The sequence below is a fragment of the Muntiacus reevesi genome, chromosome 2 (genome assembly GCF_963930625.1).
Source record: "Muntiacus reevesi chromosome 2, mMunRee1.1, whole genome shotgun sequence".
NCBI lineage: Eukaryota > Metazoa > Chordata > Mammalia > Artiodactyla > Cervidae > Muntiacus > Muntiacus reevesi.
The window spans coordinates 185,794,103-185,816,385 of NC_089250.1; the positions used below are offsets into that span (position 1 = coordinate 185,794,103).

A 22,283-nucleotide genomic window follows, 5' to 3' on the forward strand; every position below is an offset into this window, starting at 1 on the left:
GTCACTCTGCTGGCCATAGATCTTCAAGAGGCAACCTCATTTCACTGATGTTTGAGCTCAGGACAGAGGTGTCAGTAGCTTTTGGAACATGGAAAATGGAACTTCTCCAGATAAAAACCCCAAGTGTTTATTCCTGCGTCTTTGCTTTCTGTGTGGACCAGCTGGTGGGTTCTGGTCAGTCACCAGGTGGGGAGGCAACAGCTCATCTGGAAGTTAAGCATTTCTTGTGTAAGAAACACGACACTCACACTCCACATCACCTCACCCTCTCTGCACATGGTTCTATCAAGTATGTTAGTTGCTCAGTCCTGTCTGATTTTTTGCAACCCCATGGACTGTAGCTCCCAGGCTCCTCTGTACATGGGATTCTCCAGGCAAGAATACTAGAGTGGGTTGCCATGCCCTCCTCCAGGGGACCTCCCTGACTTGGGAATGGAACTTGGGTCTCACACATTGCAGGCAAATTCTTTACCATCTGTGTCCTGGTCCTAATCAAGGAGCAGTCTTATTACGAATCACCTCCGTTGTTTCTTCCCCAGAGGAGGAAGAAACAAGAAACATTTTTTTCAGAAAAAAGATGGAATCTTTTGCCCAGACATCTTCACTGACACTGTGGTTTGAGCCCATGAGATCGATCAAATTGCAAAGTTCAACCCTTAAGCCCTGGGCCAACAGAAGGACATCATTTTTTCCACTGAGCAAACTTGAGAAGGTGGTGAAAGACAGGCAAGGAGGAGGGTGAGAAGTGAGAGGATAATGGAGAGCGTGTGAAGTGGACTGGTCACAGGGAATAATATCTGTACTTGAAATGTTCAAATGACAGAGAGAGAGATGGAGGAACTTCTATAGGCATAGTTCCGCAAATGTAGAATTTTAACTTAAAAGGGAAGGCTCAGTAGAACTAGGAGCTTCCCTGGTAGCTCAGCTGGTAAAGAATCTGCCTGCAATGCAGGAGACCCTGGTTCGATTCCTGGGTCGGGAAGATCCCCTGGAGAAGCGATGGACTAACCAGTCCAGGGTTCTTTATTGTTGTTGTTTGTTTACTTGCTCAGTCGTGCCCGATTCTTTGCAACCCCATGGTCTGTAGCCTACCAGGCTCCTCTGTCCATAGAATTTTCCAAGCAAGAATACTGGAGGGGGTTGCCATTTCCTCCTCTAGGTGATCTTTCCAACCCAGGGATTGAACCTGGGTCTCATGCTTGGCGGGCAGATTCTTTACCACTGAGCCACCAGGAAAGCCACACACAGACACACAGACACACAGACACACACACACACACACACACACACACACACATGCACATGTATTGCCCCCACCACACGGCATGCAGAACCTCCCTGACCAGGGATTGAACCCATGCTCCCTGCATTGGAAGTGCAGAATTTTAACTACTGGACCACAAGGAAGTTCCTTAAAACATACATACTCTATGTACACACACACACACACACACACACCCCTTTATCAGGCAGGTCCCTACATCTGTTAAAATGTTCAATCACCTTGATGTCTGCCTTGGAACTGGAACACTTCACTTCCAACTAGAACCACTCATGGGAAAAAATCAGCCTCATTCACGAATCACTGTCACATCCCAAACTGCTCCCCAGTCTGCCTAAGGGTTCTGCTGAGATCTTGTGAGTGTCGGACCTGAATGAAGTGATGGTGGGTTAATGATATCCACCTTCGAAGAAGCTTTTCCAGACCCATGCACATGCACGCACCCATACTCTTACACAAACGCACACACACAGGCACACGAGGAGTGTTTCCAGTCATATTTGTTAAAATTACCTTTGGTAGCTTCTATCTGATTCATTGTTTCCTGAAATGCAATTGCTCTGTCTGTTGTTATTTGAAATTAAATTTTTTAAAAAAGATATTAAAAAGAAAAAATGAATAATTTGTAGTCACCATAGGTCATGTTTGTTTGTTTTAAATTATAGCTTTACTGAGGTATAATTGACAAATAAAATTATGAGGTATTTTTTAAAAAGGTGTTGATACAGTTACTCTCATCTTAACTGCCTCCATCATTCAGCATCAAAGTTAAATACTCAGGTGTGCCCAAGAAATCCAACCATGAGATAAAGAGACAAATGAGAGAGCGAGTTAATTTGAACTGTTAGAAATGGCAACCCACTCCAGTATTCTTGCCTGAGAAATCCCATAGACAGAGGAGCCTGGTGGGCTATGGTCCATGGGGTCGCAAAGAGTTGGACACGACTGAAGTGACTTAGCAGGCATGCAATATGCTTGGAAGGGAAAGAAGCCATGAAAGTATCCTTTTTCCTTCTTTAAAAGTACACACAGAATTATAACACAAATACAGTGAGGGTGGTTTGATCCCCACCCCCTACCTTCTTAATAATTCTTGGTTGCTCAGAAATGTTCAGCATTGCTTGGTCCTCCTTTGGGTTTAGTGGATATCATGCTTAGGTCTTAGTGACAAAAGAGACGCAAACTTGGAAATGAAGTGCTCTGGAATTTCTGTCTGACTTATGCATTTTCTTTATTTATTTCATTTTTGCATTGAAAACATTACATTTCTGTTTCCTTATAGAGTAGTGTATCAAGAGCCTGTGTATGGCAATAAATTGCTGCAGGTATGAAATCCTGGCTGGTGGAAAAACTCATCACTATTGATTGTGGGTTTGCTGTGAAATCCTACTAACAAGATGATTCTGGGGAGGGAAGGGAGACATTCTCTAACACAGAAGGAGGGAAGACTGAACTGAATTTTCCAGTTTTGATATAAATTCTTCTAGAAGAGAGACACTCCTCTTGAAATCTTTTTTTCCCCTCTTTGCTAGATTATGTGTGTTTCAGAATTGAGACTGGGCTTGGATGTTTCTTTCTCGGCTTAAAGTGTATCTGACTGCAGTGAATATAAACTCAGTGAAAAAAATCCAAGGGTTTTATTGAACCAATTGTCTGAAAAAAATTTTTTTAGTAATTTCCTGGAGTCAACTGGGATGGTTAAACCAAAAACCTATAATTCAGCATCAAGAATCAGTATACACTGTAGCTTCTTATAAATTTATTTCACATCTTCTGCCATAACTCTCAAACCTATTTCTCACTGATGAAGCCACCCCAAATGAACAAACTTGTAGGAGGGAAAAAGAAACCAACACATCCAGTGGAGTGTAGCTGGCCAAGTCTCCAAATTTGGTCTATAACCAACACAAAAACTGCCGAATAAAATGTAAGGAGAATGTAAAATTAAAGTGATCAGTGGGAATTTTATTACACAAGTCTCCCTTTAACCTGCTATTGTCGCTTTTGTTCAGTATTAAGTCAATTAAGAAAGTACTTTTTTTTTTTAATGGTGAGGTTAATCAAGTTTTAATAAGAAATCTAATATGAAACGAATGGGCATTTGGACTAAGGAGCGAACCAAATAATTAAAATTTCTGAGATAAGCTTTTATTTTCACCTTTTAAGAAAAACTGGACTTCAAAATCAGCTGAATGTGTCATGCAGATAAGTTAGAGAGTAATGATTTATATGAAGTATTTTATATTTTGCAAATAAAGCACTTGTAAATGTCATTAGAGTGAATAAATTTTATGTATATCATTAATCCACCTGTTTTAGACAAAGTGAGATCCTCGAATATTCTTGGAAAGTAGGAAACCCTGTGTCCCCATCGATATACAAACATTTCACCTCACTTCCTCAGCAGTTTGCTTTTGGATATGTGAACATTCTCTTTCCAAAAGTATGCTCTCAAGTTAAAAATGTGATTTCCATCATCAAACCACTGGGTGATGCAGTGGAGGTCCACAGAGCTCATTAATTCTGCTTTACAAAGTTCCACAAATGAGTAACCAGTTTCATTTCATTTAACTCACCATCTCCCAAACCTATGTGGTCATGAAACCTTGCCTTTCCCTTGATGAAGATCCCACCAAGCACAGCTTTGAAAATTGGAGCATCGTTAAAGTGCTTAATTGATAACTTCCCCTCGTGGACCTCCAGAGGTCTTGCTAACAAAGGAAGTATTCCCAAGCCTGTGAATCAGTATCTTTGTTGGTTGCCTCTGGTGGTGGGGGCAGGGGTGGGAAGGGGAATCCATAATGACCATTTAAAATACTTATTTTCTATAAGATCACATGTCTATTTTGCTGTCCAGCATGTGAAAATACATTTTCTGAGTAGGGAGCATAGAACTATTGTGAGCTTGTCATCCCTTTTCTTTTTTTTTCACCTTTGCTTTGGTGATGGGAAAAATAACTGTCAAGGACACATTTTTTTTTTTGTCCTAAAGTCTGGGAGGATCAGTTTTAAGGTGACTGTGCTTTGATGACCACAAATAAAAGTGAGCATTTCTTTTTCACACATTACTCCAGAACCTCGTTGAAGCTTTGGCTATACTCGGCAAGCTGCAAAATATGGTCAGCAATAAAATTGATTAGAATCACCTGTTAAAAAGGCAAATTAAAGCAGTTTTTAAAATCATTTTACAGTGTATGCACACATGCACCGAGTCAGTATACAACTCTGATTTTCCCTTAAATGGATTCCACGCTGAAGAAGAATTGCAAAGGAAGATGATGCAGTATATAGATACAGAGACATCAAGCCATCTACCCCTTTTTCTTTGTCCAGTTACTGCAAATTCCAGGGATCACTTAGACCTGGGCTGTCCAATACTGTAGCCACCAGCCCCATGTGGTTGTTTACATTTTAGTTCAAATGAGTTCAACATTAAATAAATTAAAAATGCCATTTGTTGTAGCCCCCAGATTTCAAGATTTCCGTAGACATTTAGGACAAATGGCTACCATATTGGACTGTACAAGTATAGAACATTTCTGTTCATCATCAAGTCTACTGGACACCTAGGAGGTCACCGACCAAGGTCAAAATCTCTCCACCAGTTCCAAAGACTTTACCAAACTATGACCTTGACTCATGAATCAGGAATACTTGTAAACATACTCTTAATTAGCAAAGATAAGTATCAGGACATTGACCTCCTGTGCCTGTCTTACATGGAAACCCACACTTGTTTTCTCTAAATGGTTAAAACATGTGCAAATAGAGAATGGGTCCTTCCCAAAGCTTTAGACACACCCTTCAGTTGTTCAGAAGTGTCCTAGGTGTACACTCCTCCATTTTATATCAGTGCAATAATTGTCAACCTAGGAGTCAGTGAGGGGCTGCTGCTGACTTGTTCAGTAAAGAATCCACCTGCAATGCAGGTAGACCCAGGTTGTTTGATCCCTGGGTTGGGAAGATCCCCTGGAGAAAGAAATGGCAGCCCACTCCAGTATTCTTGCCTGTAAGGTCCCATGCACAGAGAAGCCTGGCAAGCTACAGTCCATGGGGTCATGAAGCGTCAGACATGACTTAGTGACTAAACCATGGCAGTCAGAGAGGTTCATTTTAGGTATATTCTGTTTGCACTGCCATAGTTTTTCTCACTTATCAAAATTGCTACCTACTTCCATTGACAGAAACCATTGCAGAAGTTGAGGGAGTCCTCCAGAATTCAAACAAAGAGGTTTTGCAAGCAGGATGTTGCTAGAAGTCTTTCCGGGAACCAAATTTACAGTCACCACATCATGATTGGTTGACATGGCCCTTGATGCAATGCACTTTGCAGTAACTTTTGTTTTTCATTCTGAGAGTGACAGAGAACACACATGCACACACACACATTCTCCATTCAGAGTTTTCAGCTGGTTGCAGCTAATGCCTCCTAGCCAGCAGGAAGCCAATGCCAGCCCCTCCCTACCTCATTCAGTTCAGTACACACCTGCACACCTGTGTCTCTGTGGATGCCTGATGAAAGGCAAGGAGATGGGCAAGCTGATGAAAAGACTGGCTCCAGAAATCAGCTGACCCGATTTCCCCTCAGCCCATCATTCTGTACCTGGAGCTTGGTGCTCCGTGTGACAACTGCTTTGGTTTCCCAACTCCTCAGCACATTTAATGAGTTTATCCATTCCTAATTAGAGAACATGGTGTTTGGAACACCAGGTGGTTTCTGGCTAAGACCTCTTTTTTTTTTTTTTAACTTTCACATTGTTTTTCAAGGGAGACTTTTAAAAAAATAAAAATACTGGCTCCAAATTATGGGTGATTATCTGTCAGAATGTCTTGGAGGTGTCTTCTCCAGAGTGATCCAAAGAAGGAGCTTGATTAAGGAGTAACTAGCTTTTTGGAATCGCCACATAAGTGATAGAAAACTTGCTTTGAAAGTTGGTTGTGATTGGCAAAGAGTAGAAATAAATTACAGAGACCACTGTACCTATCGCTGTTCTGATAGATGCTTCTTGCAATTTTCTCGTTCATCTGTCTCCTGTGCTATACGTGGAGCCAAGTATAATGAACTGCTTTACTCAAGATCCTACCATTAAATCCCCCCAACATCCAGTTATTTTGCTATTAGAAGCCCATGGTTGTCTGTCCTGAATCCTGAAGGGTGTCTGTCCCTTCACAGTAAGGGTGAGAACCCTTTTCCCAGAGGATCGTGGGACTATGTATTCTATTTAGAACCTGAATGTCCCCCGTGTCATCGGTGGGGACTGGATCCTATTAATTGTACTAAGATCATTCAACAGTGGTTGATGTATCACTGTGGTCTGCTGAGCAAGAAGCTCTGTTATTTTCACAGTTTGATAATGAATGCTCCACTGAACACAATTCCTTTCGAATATGCCCATTTGCTTGTCCTCTGCTTAATTGAACAATTGCAATTACTGGTACATACAACTAAATGTTAATTATTTTTCTCCAATTTTTTCCTCTCTCCTAATGATTTCATTTACAAATTGGAAGACTTTATCATATTTTCCACAACAAACAAATTTCCTGTCTGAACCAGTGTGATATCTTGAGCTGAAGATAGAATTTTTAAGCAGTGTTCAAGATTCCTTTTTTTAAATCATTATGTGACATTTAAAAAGCTAGAGACAGTCTTCTTTCATTGCTTTAGTGGTTGAACAACTGCATATGCAAGAGATTCCTAACACAGTTTCAATCAAAGAATTATCTTATTTTTGTGAGTAAACATCAAAGACATTAACATTAATAAATATCAAAGATAGCAGGGTGTTAGCATGACCTGTATTGGGTTTTTAAGGAAGTTCTCAAAGATGGATTGAATAAGATGTAAGTTGATAGCTGATAAATCAAGGTAAAGCATACTCACTTTTGAAAATCTGGAAAGTTCAGCCAAGTAGAAAAAGCATTTAAATAATCGCCCATAATCCTCTGCACCCCAAAATGATTACCATTAATTAACATGTAGGTACATCTCTATCAGAGGGTCTCTGGGTTCCCCCTTTGGGATTTGCTTACAACTGCTAATCTTTAACATCCAGCTGGGGCTGGTAGTCCTCTCCACATCCTTCTCGCGTGTTTTGGTACTAAGCTTTCATTAACCTCCACTTGAGTTCGCTAGATGTGGGTCACTGCTGTTCTGCTGGGGTCTCACCATCAGGCGCCCTGAGTCGGCCTCCTCTGAGTTCCTAAGCCCGCTTTCTCCTTGTGTTTTAGGGTGGTTATGCTGCATACCGCTACGCCCAGCCCACCCCTGCCACTGCCGCTGCCTACAGTGACAGGTAAGGGCTTTCCTTCTCACGCTTGACTATTACCTGGAAATGAACTTAGCTGGTGGGAGGTGAGCTTCTCGTCTGGTCTCACTGCAAATGCATGACCGCTGGGGAAGGCAGTGCCCTGAAAGTTAGGTCTCACGGTGAAGGTCAGCACGGGGCCTCCAGGACGCACAGTGACGCCTAGCTCATTCTGATCGCTCGGCCTTTCTGCTGAGACACAAAGACGGTGGGTCCCTGCATAGTTGTCTTTCCGTTTCAGTTCCTCTGACAGCACACCCTGCATGCACAAAATATACCCCTTGTACAGCCTTCTCCTGGGCTTCTCTGTAAAATCCTGGACTCATGTAACTCATAGGACGAAAGCCAAGAGAGGATCCCACAGGTTTACCTTGATTTTCAACACCTCAGTTCCCTTTTTTACACCTTTGTACATTCAGGAAAGCATTCCCCTTTATTGCCTTTTAAGATCCCACCTAAAGGAATATGGGCAGTGTGTCTGGCATTCATAAGGAGAGTCTTTTTGGCAATGCCCAGACCCCGTGCCTATGAACATAAGCCAACATTTATTTGTAATGCATACCACATGTGAAGACTGGCAGCGGAAGGGACTGAAGTAGGTTTAAGAAATGCAGAAGTCAGAACTGGATGGCGGGGGGTGAGGGCTGAGGGTTGGAGGAGCTCTATTACCCATTACCCAGGCTTAACAGATGACTCGGTTTCTGAAATGGCAAGCCACAGCTATTTTCGTATAAGTGCTTTGGAGAAAAAAAGAAAGTGTGCGTTTCCATATTGAATGCAAATCGTTGGCTCTGTTTTCAGAGGACATAAATGTGAATGTTCAGATGCTCTGCATGCACAAATGTCATGGAGGGTGCTTATTTTGGGTAATGACTCCTTTAATTTAAAACTATGTTTCATGAATAAAACAGTAATGGTAACCGTTTGCATGTGTGGCTGAGGCATGCTGGGTTCGACAGGTAAGCAGGCGGTGTCTTGGACTCATGAATGGGGAGTGTTGGCAGACTCTGGGTCTCCTCTCGGATTTCTTGTGACTCAGTTCCTCTCTTGCTGTGGTATGCTTTCTCTGCAGTTCCATTCCATTTCTCACAAGATGTATCCTTAGTTCTTTGTAACTACAGACTTCTTCAGAGGTATACGAAAGCAAAAGAAATTCCTGAACCCTCAATGTCACACTTTGAAAACCCCATACATAAAAACTCGTGATCAAATAGCTCTTTGGCAAGACAGAGTTGAGATCTGTTATCTGATTGTATGCAGGTATTATTCCTATAAATTCCTATTATGTTTATAAACAGCCATTGAGAGCTCTCAAGTCTGGAGGGAGCTTCCAGAGAAACCCAAACAATTGTCAGTTCACAGTTCTAAATACTTAAATTATCCAGTTACCCAATCACCAGTTGCTAGGATGCAAAATATGTTTTATGAAAGTTGCTATCTTCAATACACTTTGACACTGAATTAGGGAAATTGAGAGGGTCAAAAAAGCTAATAAAAATGATGACAGTCTTGAAATCCTCAAGATCATTCTACAAATGAAAAGGCTTAATTCTATTAAATTCTGCACACTGCAGATTCACAGAGTGTCAATTGTAATGTGGTTCATCTACAACCCTTAATTATTTTTATGAAAATATCTCTCGATGCTAAATTCTCCAACACCCACTTTGTATATAATTATAATCATAGTAACTTTAGCCTGCTGCATAATTATAAGAATCTTAAACAGATTTATGTCTTTGGGTTTTTTTTAAATTTTGCTTCTCAGTATAAGTGCATCTATCCCCAAGCTGGAAAAAAGGTTAATTACAAAGATATAATTTAAATTGCTTTCTTTAATAAGACCAACATAGACATTTGGAAAAAAAAAAAACAAACAATGTTTAATACTATTCTTAGATAGAATTACTTGAGGATCTGGCCATCTCCATTTGCATCTGCCTTAAAAAATAAGTTAAAATTTTGCTGCACTTGGGGGCACCATATATGCAAATGTATGTATGAAATATGTTATTTTAATATTATTAAGATTTCTCACTGGCAACCTGTCCTACTGAAAAATTGCCCTCATTCTTGGTTTGGTAAATCTTGACTAACTCTGCAATTCCCATTTTGGTGTAATAGTTTCAGTTAAAGAAACCAACTAAACATCCTCTTGTCCATATAATTGGCCTCTTGCTGTTCATTAAAGAAATTTGCACATTGGGTCTTTTTGGTTGCTGTGGAAATTGATTACTAGTCCTATTTCACTTGCCACTTATGGAAATATTGCATCGAGAGAAATGCAGACATAGATAAATTACCAGAAAACAATCTTAAAAATCATGTTTCTGGTTTTATTTGTAAAGTGTATTTATGAAACAGTGGTACTTCCTTTTATTGTTAGTAAGCAGGTAAAGAGGAGGAAGACCCTTTAAGAGAAGACACATGTTTAGGGGAAAATATGAAATTATCAGAAGAGCTTTCCAGTCAATTAGAGATGGCAAGAATCTAGAATTATCTCAGGGAAGTTGTGTAATCACTTATTTTACTCCATCACAGGATAATATCAGTAGGGAGGGACTCTTAGTATCTACTTTCTAGAAGACAGGCAGGATGACAAACAGAAAATTTCTTAACCCAAAGAAACTCCTTCAAAATAGGAAATAAAATCAGTAGGAACAGAAAATGTTTGGGTCACACTCACTGGCTGTCAACCTGATCCGAAGAGAAACTGCAACAAATTTTCTCTCTAATCATGAGATTCACTTCTCAGACGTCTTGAAAGGGAAAGAAGTTTGATGTCCCCAGTCGGTAGAATTTTACCTTTTATCAGCACAAATTAAGCCCTCATCGAATTAAAGATTCAGGGGCCTTTTGGAAAATCTTGGACTCCAGTAACCTCAGGAATGGCCAGAAGTTCGTTGATGGCCACCTCGTTAACTCCCTGGCCATCATCTTCTCGGTTAAATGATCACACGATGATTATCTCGGAGTACCCTGAGAGTTTCTTGAATGTGGACCTCCGGAAAGAAGATCATCTGGTGTGGGCAGTGATTTCCCCCCAAAGAAAGAGACCTGACTGGACTAGGTAATTTTGCAGACTCATTGACGAATTGAATGGCAATAGGCAAATGGCTTTCTTGGGCATTTAGGAAAGATTTGGTAAGCCTTTGACTTCACCTCAGATCTTCTAATCTCACTTTGATTTGCGGAAAGCCAACTATCTGGACTCTCAGGGGAGATGGTTTTCTGAGCTTGAACCAATCAAAGCATGGCAGTGGGGCCGATGATCATCTGGTCATTGCATGCCACTTGGTGTTGCTGATGCGTTTGTGGTATGTTCTGGATTGGACAGGTCCATCACCACATTAGCTCGATGAATGGCTTGCTTGAATGAAGCCTGGGGGCAGGCTTCTCTTGATTGACTGGCTCTCGGTTTCTTTGTGTCTTCTGACTTGGTCCTTGTTGCATCTTTGAGCAGTCAAACTGGGAGGTGGGGAGGGAGAGGGGAAGATTTCCTTTTCGATGAATCACGCTACAGGTATTTGGGTAAATGTGTCTGATGTGTACACAGCTTTGATGACAATGTTACCACGCCAAAAAGGCAGACATCCGTCATGCTTGCCCTGCTTGCTGAACATCCTAACATCCCCTAACACACAGTGCATGGAAACAGCCCTCCACATTAGGGCAGAAGGGAGCTCAATTCAGACCAGCTAGAGGAGAAACTAATAGAGGCATTCGCTCTGAGATTTCATGACGATCCAGGTGCCCTGCTAGTTATCCTGGACCACTGTTTTCATGGACACTTGCATTTCCGTAAAGATCCTTAAAAGTTAGCAGCTTTTGACCTACGGTAGTAGCCCCAGCCATACAGGTGCCTCTAGACTGAGCAAGAGAGACAGCAAGCAACAGGCTTCTATTTGTTGTTTTATTTTCTACCCTTTTTTGTTTTCTGAGACCTTTAAGTTTTTTGGCAACATTAGACTCTATCATATGAAACTGCTATTTTTGTGGGCCCCAAATGGTAGAATATTGGCAATTTCATATAGCTCAGCTTAATAGAAGGGGCTTCCGCAATGACTCAGTGGTAAAGTATCTGACTGTAATTCAGGAGGCACAGGTTTGATCCCTGGATCAGGAAGATCCCCTGGAGGGGGAAGTGGCAACCTACTCCAGTATTCTTGCCTGGAAAAAACCCCAGGGAGAGGAGCCTGGTGGGCTACAATCCATGGGGTCACAGAGTTGGACATGAGCGACTCCGTTGGACTGAGCAACTGACTAATCACAGCTTAATAGAAGCTCAATTAAAATACCATAATATCAATATCAATAATCTTGCTCTCTGCCTAGTCATACATATACATATATGTATGTTGTGTATATATATTGCTCACATATACATGTGAAAAATATATGTATACACAACACATACACACACTTCTCCCTTAGGACCTCATGGAGGGCTTATATGAGTGTCTAGATAAATAAATCTTGATACAAGGAGGTCGGGATATGCCAAGTTCTGCCAGTCATGAGCCCCATGCTAGAACATCTTTTAAATGTGATACTCATAACCTATAAATAACAGGTTCTATGTCAGAGAGAAATAGATTAGTAGCCTTTCTTAAAACTCAATAGGTATATGTAGTCATGTCTTTGGGGTCATGAAGCAGTTGATCTGTAGATCAACTATTTAAAATTATATGGTGGTAGAGATAGATAGGGGCTTCCCTGATAGCTCTGTTGGTAAAAAATCTGCCTGCAATGCAGGACACCCTGGTTTGATATCTGGGTTGGGAAGATCTGCTGGAGAAGCGATAGGCTACCCACTCCAGTATACATGAGCTTCCTTGGTGGCTCAGGGGGTAAAGAATCTGCCTACAATACGGGAGATCTGGGTTCGATCCTTGGGTTGGGAAGATCTCCTGGAGGAGGGAACGGCTAGCCACTCCAGTATTCTGGCCTAGAGAATCCCCATGGACAGAGGAGCCTGGCAGGGTACAGTCCATGGGGTCACAAAGAGTTGGACACGACTGAAATGACGTAGCACAGGACAGCATAGAGATAGATACATACATACATAGATGGGTGGGTGGATGGATGGAAAGAAAAAGAGAAGAGAGAAAGAGGGAAGAAGAAAAGAAAGAAAGCAAGATGGAAGGAAGTATGAACTGATAGGAAAAGACTATCTCTCTACGTTCTCATAATCTTTCACAGTAAGCTTAACTCCAGGACACAGAACTAAATCCTTATGTATAACCTTAGTTTGATCTAAACTGAAAAACTAAAGGGATTTGAGTTGAATTTCCATTCATGTGGGTACTCACTATCTATTTTAGAATGTTTTACTTCCTGGATTTAGATTAAATAGTAGAGAAATGTCATTAAAATAAGGCTAATAATTGCACTTAAAATGATATACCATTTTATGTAGAGTATTTATCGACTCATATAGGCTAAAAGTTAAGGAGTTGCCAGGCTGCAAAACATATGAGCATCATGAAATGAAAAATTTAATTTATTCTTCAAGTTTTCTTGGTAGAAAGGTTAATTTTTAAATATTGTAATACTTTAGGGACCTCACAATTTTACTCTTTCTTGCTGAAAGTTTCACTTATGGATCATGTGGATTCCTGAATGAGGGTAGACCTTGCAAAAGCAGAGAAAGGAGGGAAGTTTCATAGTTTTCCCTGTTCCTCTTGTGTGAACCGAGTTAGATCAAGGTTGAAACTGTTTCAAGTTAAAAAGCACCCATTCTTTGTGATGTGTGCGATGAGGGATTTCAGGATCTTATACTAGTGCTTCGTGTGAAGCACTATCTTCTGTGGGCTTCGCAGGTGGCGCTAGTGGTAAAGAACCCGCCTGCCAGTGCAGGAGATGTAGGAGACATGGGTTCGATTCCTGGGTTGGGAAGAAACCCTGGAGAAGGAAATGGCAACCCACTCCAGTATTCTTGCCTGGAGAATCCCATGGACAGAGGAGCCTGGCATAGGATCACAAAGAGTCAGACACAACTGAAGCGACTTAACACACACTATCTCCCACGGCCAGTTCAAGACCAGGTGACTGCTTCTGATGACATATTTACTGGTTTTCCAAGACAGGAGAAAACCATGGACCATGTAATATGGTGAACAACTCTCTTGTCTAGAGAATGGCCAGACTTTAACCAGGCTTCTTTCCCATATGCTGTGAAAAATAGCTTTTCTTGTATGAAAGGATGACAACAGCTTTGCTTTCTCCTTTTTTATCCACTTTTGTTTTGAATGTTCTTCCTCGGCAAAGTAAAAGTTGGCAACTCTGTGATAGACTCCATATTATATTTTATTTACATTTTCAATCATTTTTGAGAAATCCACTGGTGGAAAAGTAGAGTGAGGGTGTTTTAAAACTTGGTGATGCCAACAGTGGAATTCTCAGATGGACGAGGACCTGGGGGCTTAGTTCATGGGTGTCCAGAAGAGGATAGATCCACAATTTAGACCAGGACCCAGGGTCAAAAGGAAGCTATTTGGGACTCACATCCCAACATGTTGAGTTAAAACAGGGCAGCAAGCAGTGGCTACTTCTCTGTATCTTTTATTGATAGTGCTCTGCTGAAGTTGTTCTTGATTTTAGTTTTTAATCTTTCCCACTGTTCTCACTCATCCCTTGGGCTTCCCTGGTGTTTCAGACTGTAAAGAATCTGCCTGCAATGCAGGAGACCTGGATTCGATCCCTGTGTTGGGAAGATTCCCTGGAGAAGGGAATGGCAACCCACTCCAGTATTCTTGCCTGGAGAATTCCAGGGACAGAACAACCTGATGGGCTACCGTCCCTGGGGTCGCACAGTTAGACTTGACTGAGGGCCTAACACTTTCACTTTTACTTTCACTCATCCTGATGAGCCCTTCTGGGTCCTGCAATTAAAAAAAGAAAAAGTTGCTCTGTGAACTTGTAATAGGAATGAGTCACTAATGTCTGTATTTATATCGTTTTCTACTGCAGTGCTCAGAATAGCATGTACAGCTTTCAATTAGAACAGTGGGTTGAAAATATACATTCTTACATAGTAGTGTATATAATATATTCTTATTTTTTATTTATATTCTTGTCCTTCTTTTTGGTTTAAAGTTTACTTTCTTAACTGGTTCATTTTTTTTTTTTCCCCAGTGACTCAGGGTCCCCTCAGGAAGAGAAAATGAAGCTGATTAATCTAAATAGCTTTAGGGTAACTAGAAAGAAACAGATACTGTCTGTAAATTTCATTTTCCAAGGTACACAAGCCAGATCAAAATAAATTTTATCAATAAAACTTGCCATACATATGAAAATGCTCCTGTGAAAATGTTCATGAGCTGGAAACAGAGGACTTTGGTACTCTCACTGTTTCCTAAGACTTCTTGAAGTTTAACAGTAGCTGGGCAAACTTTGATGCAGGTCATCTCTCTGTGATAATTATAATAATTATTATAAGAACAGTGACAGCAACAATGGCTGTGTTTGGAGCCCTTACTCTGTGATTGGCACTGTTCAAGGTGCTTTATAAACAGTCATGGACTTGGCATACCAACCCTATTAAATTGATGTGGCCACCTCCATTTCACAGATGGGGAAGACAAGATTGGGGAAGGATGAAGAAGAGGCTCAGTTCAGCTTGAGAGTGAAGTTTCACTATGCCGTTAGTCCCCAGGCTCTGAGCATCTTAGTAGAGCAACCTTGAGAAGTCCTTTCTCGGTCCTCCATCACCACATGTGTGATGGGTTTATTGATTCCACCTCACAGAGTGGCTCAGAGGTTTCAAGATACTGCCTATGAAATATTCAGCACATCAAGGGGACTATATAAAATGTTCTCATTTTTATTTTCATGTTCTTATTTCCATAATCCTCAATTCCAATTTTTCATATTTTATTTTATATTCCCATAACATCATCCACTAAGAGTTTTAAATCTGGAGAGTAAGAGTGAGCTTGGAGGAAACCAAGACGATCTAGGTTATTTTAGTTCCACCTGAATCTGAGCGTTTGAATCTGAGCATTTGAATCTGAGAGTTTGAACCTGAGCATTTGAATCTGAGAGTTTGAATCTGAGCATTTGAATCTGTTGTTTCTTTAACCCACTCCAGAGTCAGTCAAAGTTTAGGGAAGATAAGGATCAAATCTACTCAGCTGATTATGCTGTTGACATGACTTTTAAATAGAATAGGTAGGATTCTGTGCAAATCTAACCCTTTTGAATCCACTAAGTTCTGGAATAACTTGTTTGTTTCGCTTTGTTTCTTTTCTTTTTTTTTTTTAAATGGAAAACCATGCATTTAGGGGCTACATAGGTCCTTTAATTTGATCAGCCCTCAGAAGTTCAGATTTTGATAAATCAGGATTTCTTAAAGTGAGCAGTCTTAGATGACGTTTCCTGCCACTTTTTAAATCTCTTCACCATGTAGATTTCTCTTTTGAAGTTAATTTTTCGGCAGTTGTCTCTTGTCTGTCAGGTAGTATGCAACACATTGGAACAAATGACTTGATCAGGGAAGCAGTTTAGTTAGGGCAGCCATATAATGATCATTTAAGATGGATGGCTTTAAATAAGCCACTTAAGTGATCGTTTAAGACGGGATAATGCATCAGAGAAGGGACGCCCTGTCAGCAATGACACTAGGACCACAGGCTTCACCTTGGACTACTGAAGGACAAGGAGGACACGTGTGGCCATCCTTAGTGGAACTCCCAGGGCCCGGGCGGGAGAAGCAGGTCCAGGCACGGTGATGTGCACCCCAGGAAATCCACTATTGGGGTTCAAGTCCAGTGTTTGTCAGTCTAGATCCTGGATCACTTCTATCCCCTTATACTGTTGTTACAAAGTCAGAGCTAAGGCACGTTTGCCGCTTCAAATAGTCCTAACGAAGATGCAACTTAGTGATTAAAAAGTGAATGGAATTTCATGCTCTCATTTATTTATTTTCCCTACGGATCAATAATTCTGATTGAGCATTCACCGAACAAATTACGATAACTAAGATAATTATATTTTCTGCCAGCCTGCTCTGCAGATGGACAATGATTCTATTTGATGAGGACTGAGATGGCCTGGGAAGAGTGAAGGAGGGAGTGTGTAGTTCTTGATGGTAGCATCAGTGTGATTTGGGGAACTCGTGTTTATGAACACAGAGCCCTCAGTGATGAAAAGTAATATGTCTGTTACTGATCGATGTATTCCCTGAGTTTCTCATTTTTAATTTATACATATGCAGACACACACACACATGCACACATTGAGAGAAAAAGTGCTCAAATTTTTGTTTCAAGAACCAGTCGCCTTGGGTCCATAACCTGTAATGGCTTCTTAACAAGTGTTAGGCACTGTCGGATGAATATATAATTTAATTGAAGCCGTTAAAAAAAGAAGTAAGCCTGTAATAGTCAACAGACTGGACCAAAAAGGAGTTGGGGAGATATTAAAGGAAATTCCAAACCCAACAGACCATGGCTGTCGCAGCCATGTGGGGAGCTGTGTTTGCCAGTGACAAGACAGGATATAACCACTCCTGTGGTCATGTCATGGCCTAATTACATACTTTTCGGGTTGCAGATCATTGACTTGATGGGCCACAAAAAAGCAAATAAAACCTCTCTTTTCAGTAATGTCATCAAGACCCTTCAACTGTGAAGGGTTTAGAGGCAGGTGAGAAAGCCCAGTGCTTTCCAGAGGCCGGGCAGACACCTCTGATGAGGAACTGTACACAGAAGCCTCTGGATCAGCCATTTCCATCGCAAATAAAGACCTTTCCTCATAGAAGACAGTATTCCAGTCAAGTGGAAGGGGACAGGCCGTAGATAGACTCTGGGGCTTCTCAGACAGTGCTAGTGGTAAATAATCTGCCTGCCAATGCAGGAGAGACAGAAACACAGGTTGATCCCTGGATCGGGAAGATCCCCTGGAGGAGGAAATGGCAACCCACTCCAGTATTCTTGCCTGGAGAATCCTATGGACTGAAGAGCCTAGCAGGACCCTACAGTCCGCAGAGTCACAAAGAGTCGAATACAACTGAAGTGGCTTAGCGCACACACACAGATAAGCTCTGAGCTCATGAAACATTCATGAATGTGACAAAAATTAAACCCGCTCCCCTATGCCTTTTATTTTTTTGGTCATTATCACATATACTAGAAGATCTGTCTTTGCAGGTAAGAGGGAACTTTTCATTAAAAATTTCTAGTATTTCTTTTAACGTTATCAAAGCAAGTTCTGGCTCTTATACCCATGAAGAGAACTTGAATTCTCTTCCAGAAGAACTGACTTCTGTTTACATGTAGGCTTTATTTTATTTTCATATTTGTGTGTAATACACGCCTGTGAACTGTCATTGGACAAAAATAAATAACTTGTGATTTTCTCCCTAGGGTAGATCACAGTGATTAACTCTTCTGGAATTAGATTCTCCTCCAAACCATAGTGCATTTCATCTTTAATTAACATCTGAGACATTTAGAGTAGGGACTGCTATCAGAATTTAGGGGGATGGTAGTTGGGTAGGAGGGGCTTCCCAAGTGGCTCAGTGGTAAAGAATCAGCCTGCAATGCAGGAGCCATGGGTTCGAATCCTGGGTTGGGAAGATCTCCTGGAGGAGGAAATGGCAACCCACTCCAGTAAAATCCCATGGACAGAGAAACCTGGCAGGCTACAGTCCATAGGGTCAGGAGAGTTGGACACGACTTAGCAACTAAACCACCACCACCAGTTGGGTAGGAGAGACATTGAAGGAATTGCAGTAGCTAACTTGTCCATGCTGTCTTTGTTCCCAGCTTATTCTAGCTACATAATAATCAATGTTTGGATCAATCAATAGATTTGGGGGAGAAGATTCAGAATCAAAACCAAACAGCCTTTTCCCTTCATTATCGTAATCACTTAGATTGAAATGCCTTGGCCTGAGAGTCTAGAAATGCATCACATGTCTGATAACCTGGGTCAGTGGTTCCCAGTGTTTTTGCTGCTGTGGGATTTCTTTAAAAAGAAAACTAGGATTTCGGGATGCTCCTAGCATCCTTTTAATCCCTCCTTTCATGGGCCAGTGTTGTCATTTGAAATTTGATTGCGTTAAAAGATGAGAGACTCCCCCCCACACACCATTTCTACACGGTTACAGGGTCTATGGATCACTTCTAGACACTAGAATAGGAGCCCACATGGTGGGGTTGGGACACATCAAAAAATGTGTCCTGGAAAATATTAGTTCCATTGCTTTCCCAGAATGATAATTTCTCTGCTGGTTTTTTTTTTTTAATTGTTTTCTTTAACGTCTTTGACTTAAACTTAACAAACAACAGGGAAAGAAGTACTTCCCTTATTCTGTTCTAATTTCAAGGTTAGAGGGGTTCACACCTAGGGTCCTTAAACACTTACAGTGCAAAGCATGGTTCCTTGACCGACCAAATTCCAAATTGGCCTCACCAGGAACTTGTGAGTCACGCAGACTATCAAGCTCCGCTTGAAGCAGAATCTACACTTTTAAGATCCCAGGGAGATTTGCAGGCGATTTGTGAGAAGCACGATTCTTGAGGTGCTTCAGTTCTACCCCATAGGCAGTCAGTGGGGCTTCCTAGGTGGCACTAGTGGTAAAGAAGCCCCCTGCCGGTTCAGGAGGTGCAAGAGATGCAGGTTCGATCCCTGGGTCAGGAAGATGCCCTGAAGGAGCAAATGGTAGCCCACTCAGGTACTCTTACTTGGAAAATCCCAAGACAGGGGAACCTGGCGGGCTACAGTCCATAGGGTCACAGGGAGTCGGACATGACTGAGGCGACTTCGCACACACACGGGCGGTAAGCGAGGTTCACTCTGGGTTCTCCCCCCCAAGTCTTGCACATGCAAGAGAGTTTGTCTTTGTGACTTGTTGATTACTGACTGTCTCCTCTCTGCCCTCTCCCTTCTTCAAGGAGAAGGTCAGAGTTGCCCGAGACTGGTTGACCCTCACGATCCATTTTGTTATGACTTCCTCCCTCAGCTAGCCTAGGGTCACCAGTCATCATTTTCTTTACCCCAAAGATCCAAAGCTAATCAGAATGATTCTGTGCTGTTATTAATATCTCCTCATGGGTTGTGTATAACTGTAGACTCTCCCTGTGATAAAACTTACCCTGGAAAAGTCATGTCAGACTCCTCTTACGTTTATGGAGCCCCTGTTTTGCCATCTGCTCAAGAGAGAGTATACCAGTTAGAATCAAAAAGAGGCAAAGGTAAACACTCACTGTTTTATCAACTGCAAAAAGGTGGTGAAAAGCATGGTGTTATCAATAATTTGACGATTGACAGGTTTTTTTAGGGCATACATAGTTGAGGGCTTCCCTGGTGGCTTAGCAGTAAAGAATCCACCTACAATGCAGGAGATGCGGGTTCAATTCCTGGGTCAGGAAGATCCCCGGAGTAGGATATGACACCCCTCTCCAATATTCTTGCCTGGAAAATCCCACGGACAGAGGAGCCTGGCGGGCTACAATCCATAGGTTCGCAGAGTCCAACAGGTCTGAGCGACTAAGTGCGCGCGCACGCACACACACACACACACACACACACACACACACACACACACATGGTTATTTGAAATTATTGAGGGGCTTCCCTGGTGGTCCAGTGGTTAAGGTTTCACCTTCTAATGCTGGGAGTGTGGGTTTGATCCCTGCGCAGGGAGCTGGGATCCCACATACCTGTGGCCAAAAAAAAAAAAAACAAAAATCAAAACATAAAACAGAAGCAGTATAGTAACAAATTCAATAAAGACTTCAAAAATGGTCTAGATCAGAAGAAGAAAGCATTGAATATATATGGACAAAACCAACTCATTAAATCCATCTGAAAGGACAGATTGTTCTTAGCTGAGGCAGTCTTTCAGGACCCACTGTAACACTAACATGCTGGGAACCTGTGGCTTCCTCAACGTGTCATTGCCCTGGTCGGGAGGTAAAGCGGGGTGTCTCACACTCCTTGTGCCTGCTCTTTGATTGGTGCCTGCATTGGCCAATCTTTGCTGATTCACCTACAGATTACCATCAGAGAATGAGATTTAGAGCCTGAATCTCAGTTCGTAAGTTGCTTACTACACGAGATAGTAGTGGCAAGCTAATTGACCCTCCACCGTCTTATCATTAAAGGGGTGGGGGAGCGGGTAATGAGTGATGCCTGCCTCCCTGAGTGGTTGTGAGAATTAATTGTGGTCATGAAGAGAAAGCTCCTTGCATAGCACTGATGCTCAGTAACACTCGGGATATTATCATCAACATTATCATCCTTATTATTATCAACAGCATCACTAAACTAGGAGCATAATTTGTTTTGTTGACTCAAAAATGAATCCTTTCCTGTGGCAGCAGGTTCTCTGAGTCAGAAAGTTTTGCCTGTAGATTTTTTTGTTGGTTTTTCAATCTTGACTTTCATCCTAGAAACATGAAAACACATTGACCTGAAATTGGCCCAAAGAGTAGAGCTTAAATGTCCTCACCCCAGGCAAAGAGAGGTGACTCTGTGTAGTGATGGATATGTTAATTAGCTTGATTGTCATACTCATTTCACGATGTACATGGGTATTAAGTCATCACTTTGCACATCTTTAAAAAAAAAAGCATGCTGTACAGCCTGGTTATAAACAATTTTAATTTGTCAATCATATCTCAAAATTGGGGGAAAAAATAGATTGGTCAAAAATGTTTTGAAGGAAGAAGCAACTGGGAACCTTGTGATCAAACAGCCTATACTTCTGTTCCTCTTTCTCCTGGATTATTTCTTCTTTTTTCATGTCCAAGGAGGAGCTGTCAGGCTACCAGGGGTGCATCAAGTTCCTAGGAAAAAGCAATCGGTTCTCCCGATGTAGACTCTGCCCCCAAACCAACATGGCTTCAAAGAGTCAAAAAAGAACCCAAACCTGCCTATGTTGCCCTTTTCCCATCATACTTGATGAGAAGTCCAATGCTGTGGTGGTAGTGGGTTTTCGGAATCCCCAGGGGTTAGGACGTTTCTGGAACTTTCCACCATCAGCTCCCTTTGTTTTGCACACAACTCCTAGGTGGACCCAGACCATCTCAGTGTGGGCTCTCCACCATCCAGAGGCTCAGCCTGGATACCCTGTGCTTCTCCTGAGCCTCTAGGAGCTTGGAGACCCCCTTCTCAATACTAGGTGCTTCTCCCAGAACAGCGGTCCCCAGCCTATTCAGGGTCAGGAACTGATCTTGTGGTAGACAGTTTTTCCACATCCTGGGGTGGGAGTGGATGGTTTGGGGATGATTCAAGCGCATTGCATTTATTGTGCGCTTTATTTCTCTTATTATTACATCAGCTTCACCTCAGATCATCAGGCATTAGATCCTGGAGGTTGGAGACCCCTACTTTAGAGAATAATACATGCTGTTCAGAGAATCTGCCAGACCCATTTCCAACCTGTGATTGGTACCCCACTGTGCTCTTGTTTGCCTGCCCAATGAAAGCTGAGGTGGAATTTTACCTTCCTGAAGGTTGCAGCCACCTGTAAAATGACCTACAACCTCAAAAGACTCTTAACTATCCCCACTTGCCCTAAAACCACAGAAGCCCAGGACTTAACAACACAAACAGCCAATGTCTTTGTGGAGGGAGAGAAGCTTACAGTGTTCATGAGTCCATGCAGCTGAAAAAAGAAATGTCTTCCCCCAAATGGGCTTCCCTAGCGGCTCAGACAGTTGAGAATTTGCCTGCAATGCAGG

The 22,283-nt window shown here is 41.8% G+C and overlaps 1 protein-coding gene across 7 annotated transcripts in view; it reads left to right on the top strand.

Annotated features, from left to right (window-relative positions):
- The window catches only part of RBFOX1 (RNA binding fox-1 homolog 1), a 404,111-nt gene that overhangs the window by 355,230 nt on the left and 26,598 nt on the right, over positions 1-22,283 (top strand). For 5 of the 7 annotated variants that reach the window (XM_065924297.1, XM_065924302.1, XM_065924295.1 and 2 more), the window contains exons 10-11: positions 2,565-2,607; positions 7,514-7,578. In XM_065924297.1, coding sequence (XP_065780369.1) covers positions 2,565-2,607; positions 7,514-7,578 — 108 coding nt within the window. The remainder of the gene's footprint in view (positions 1-2,564; positions 2,608-7,513; positions 7,579-22,283) is intronic. The other 2 variants (XM_065924298.1, XM_065924301.1) reach the window with 1 other exon arrangement.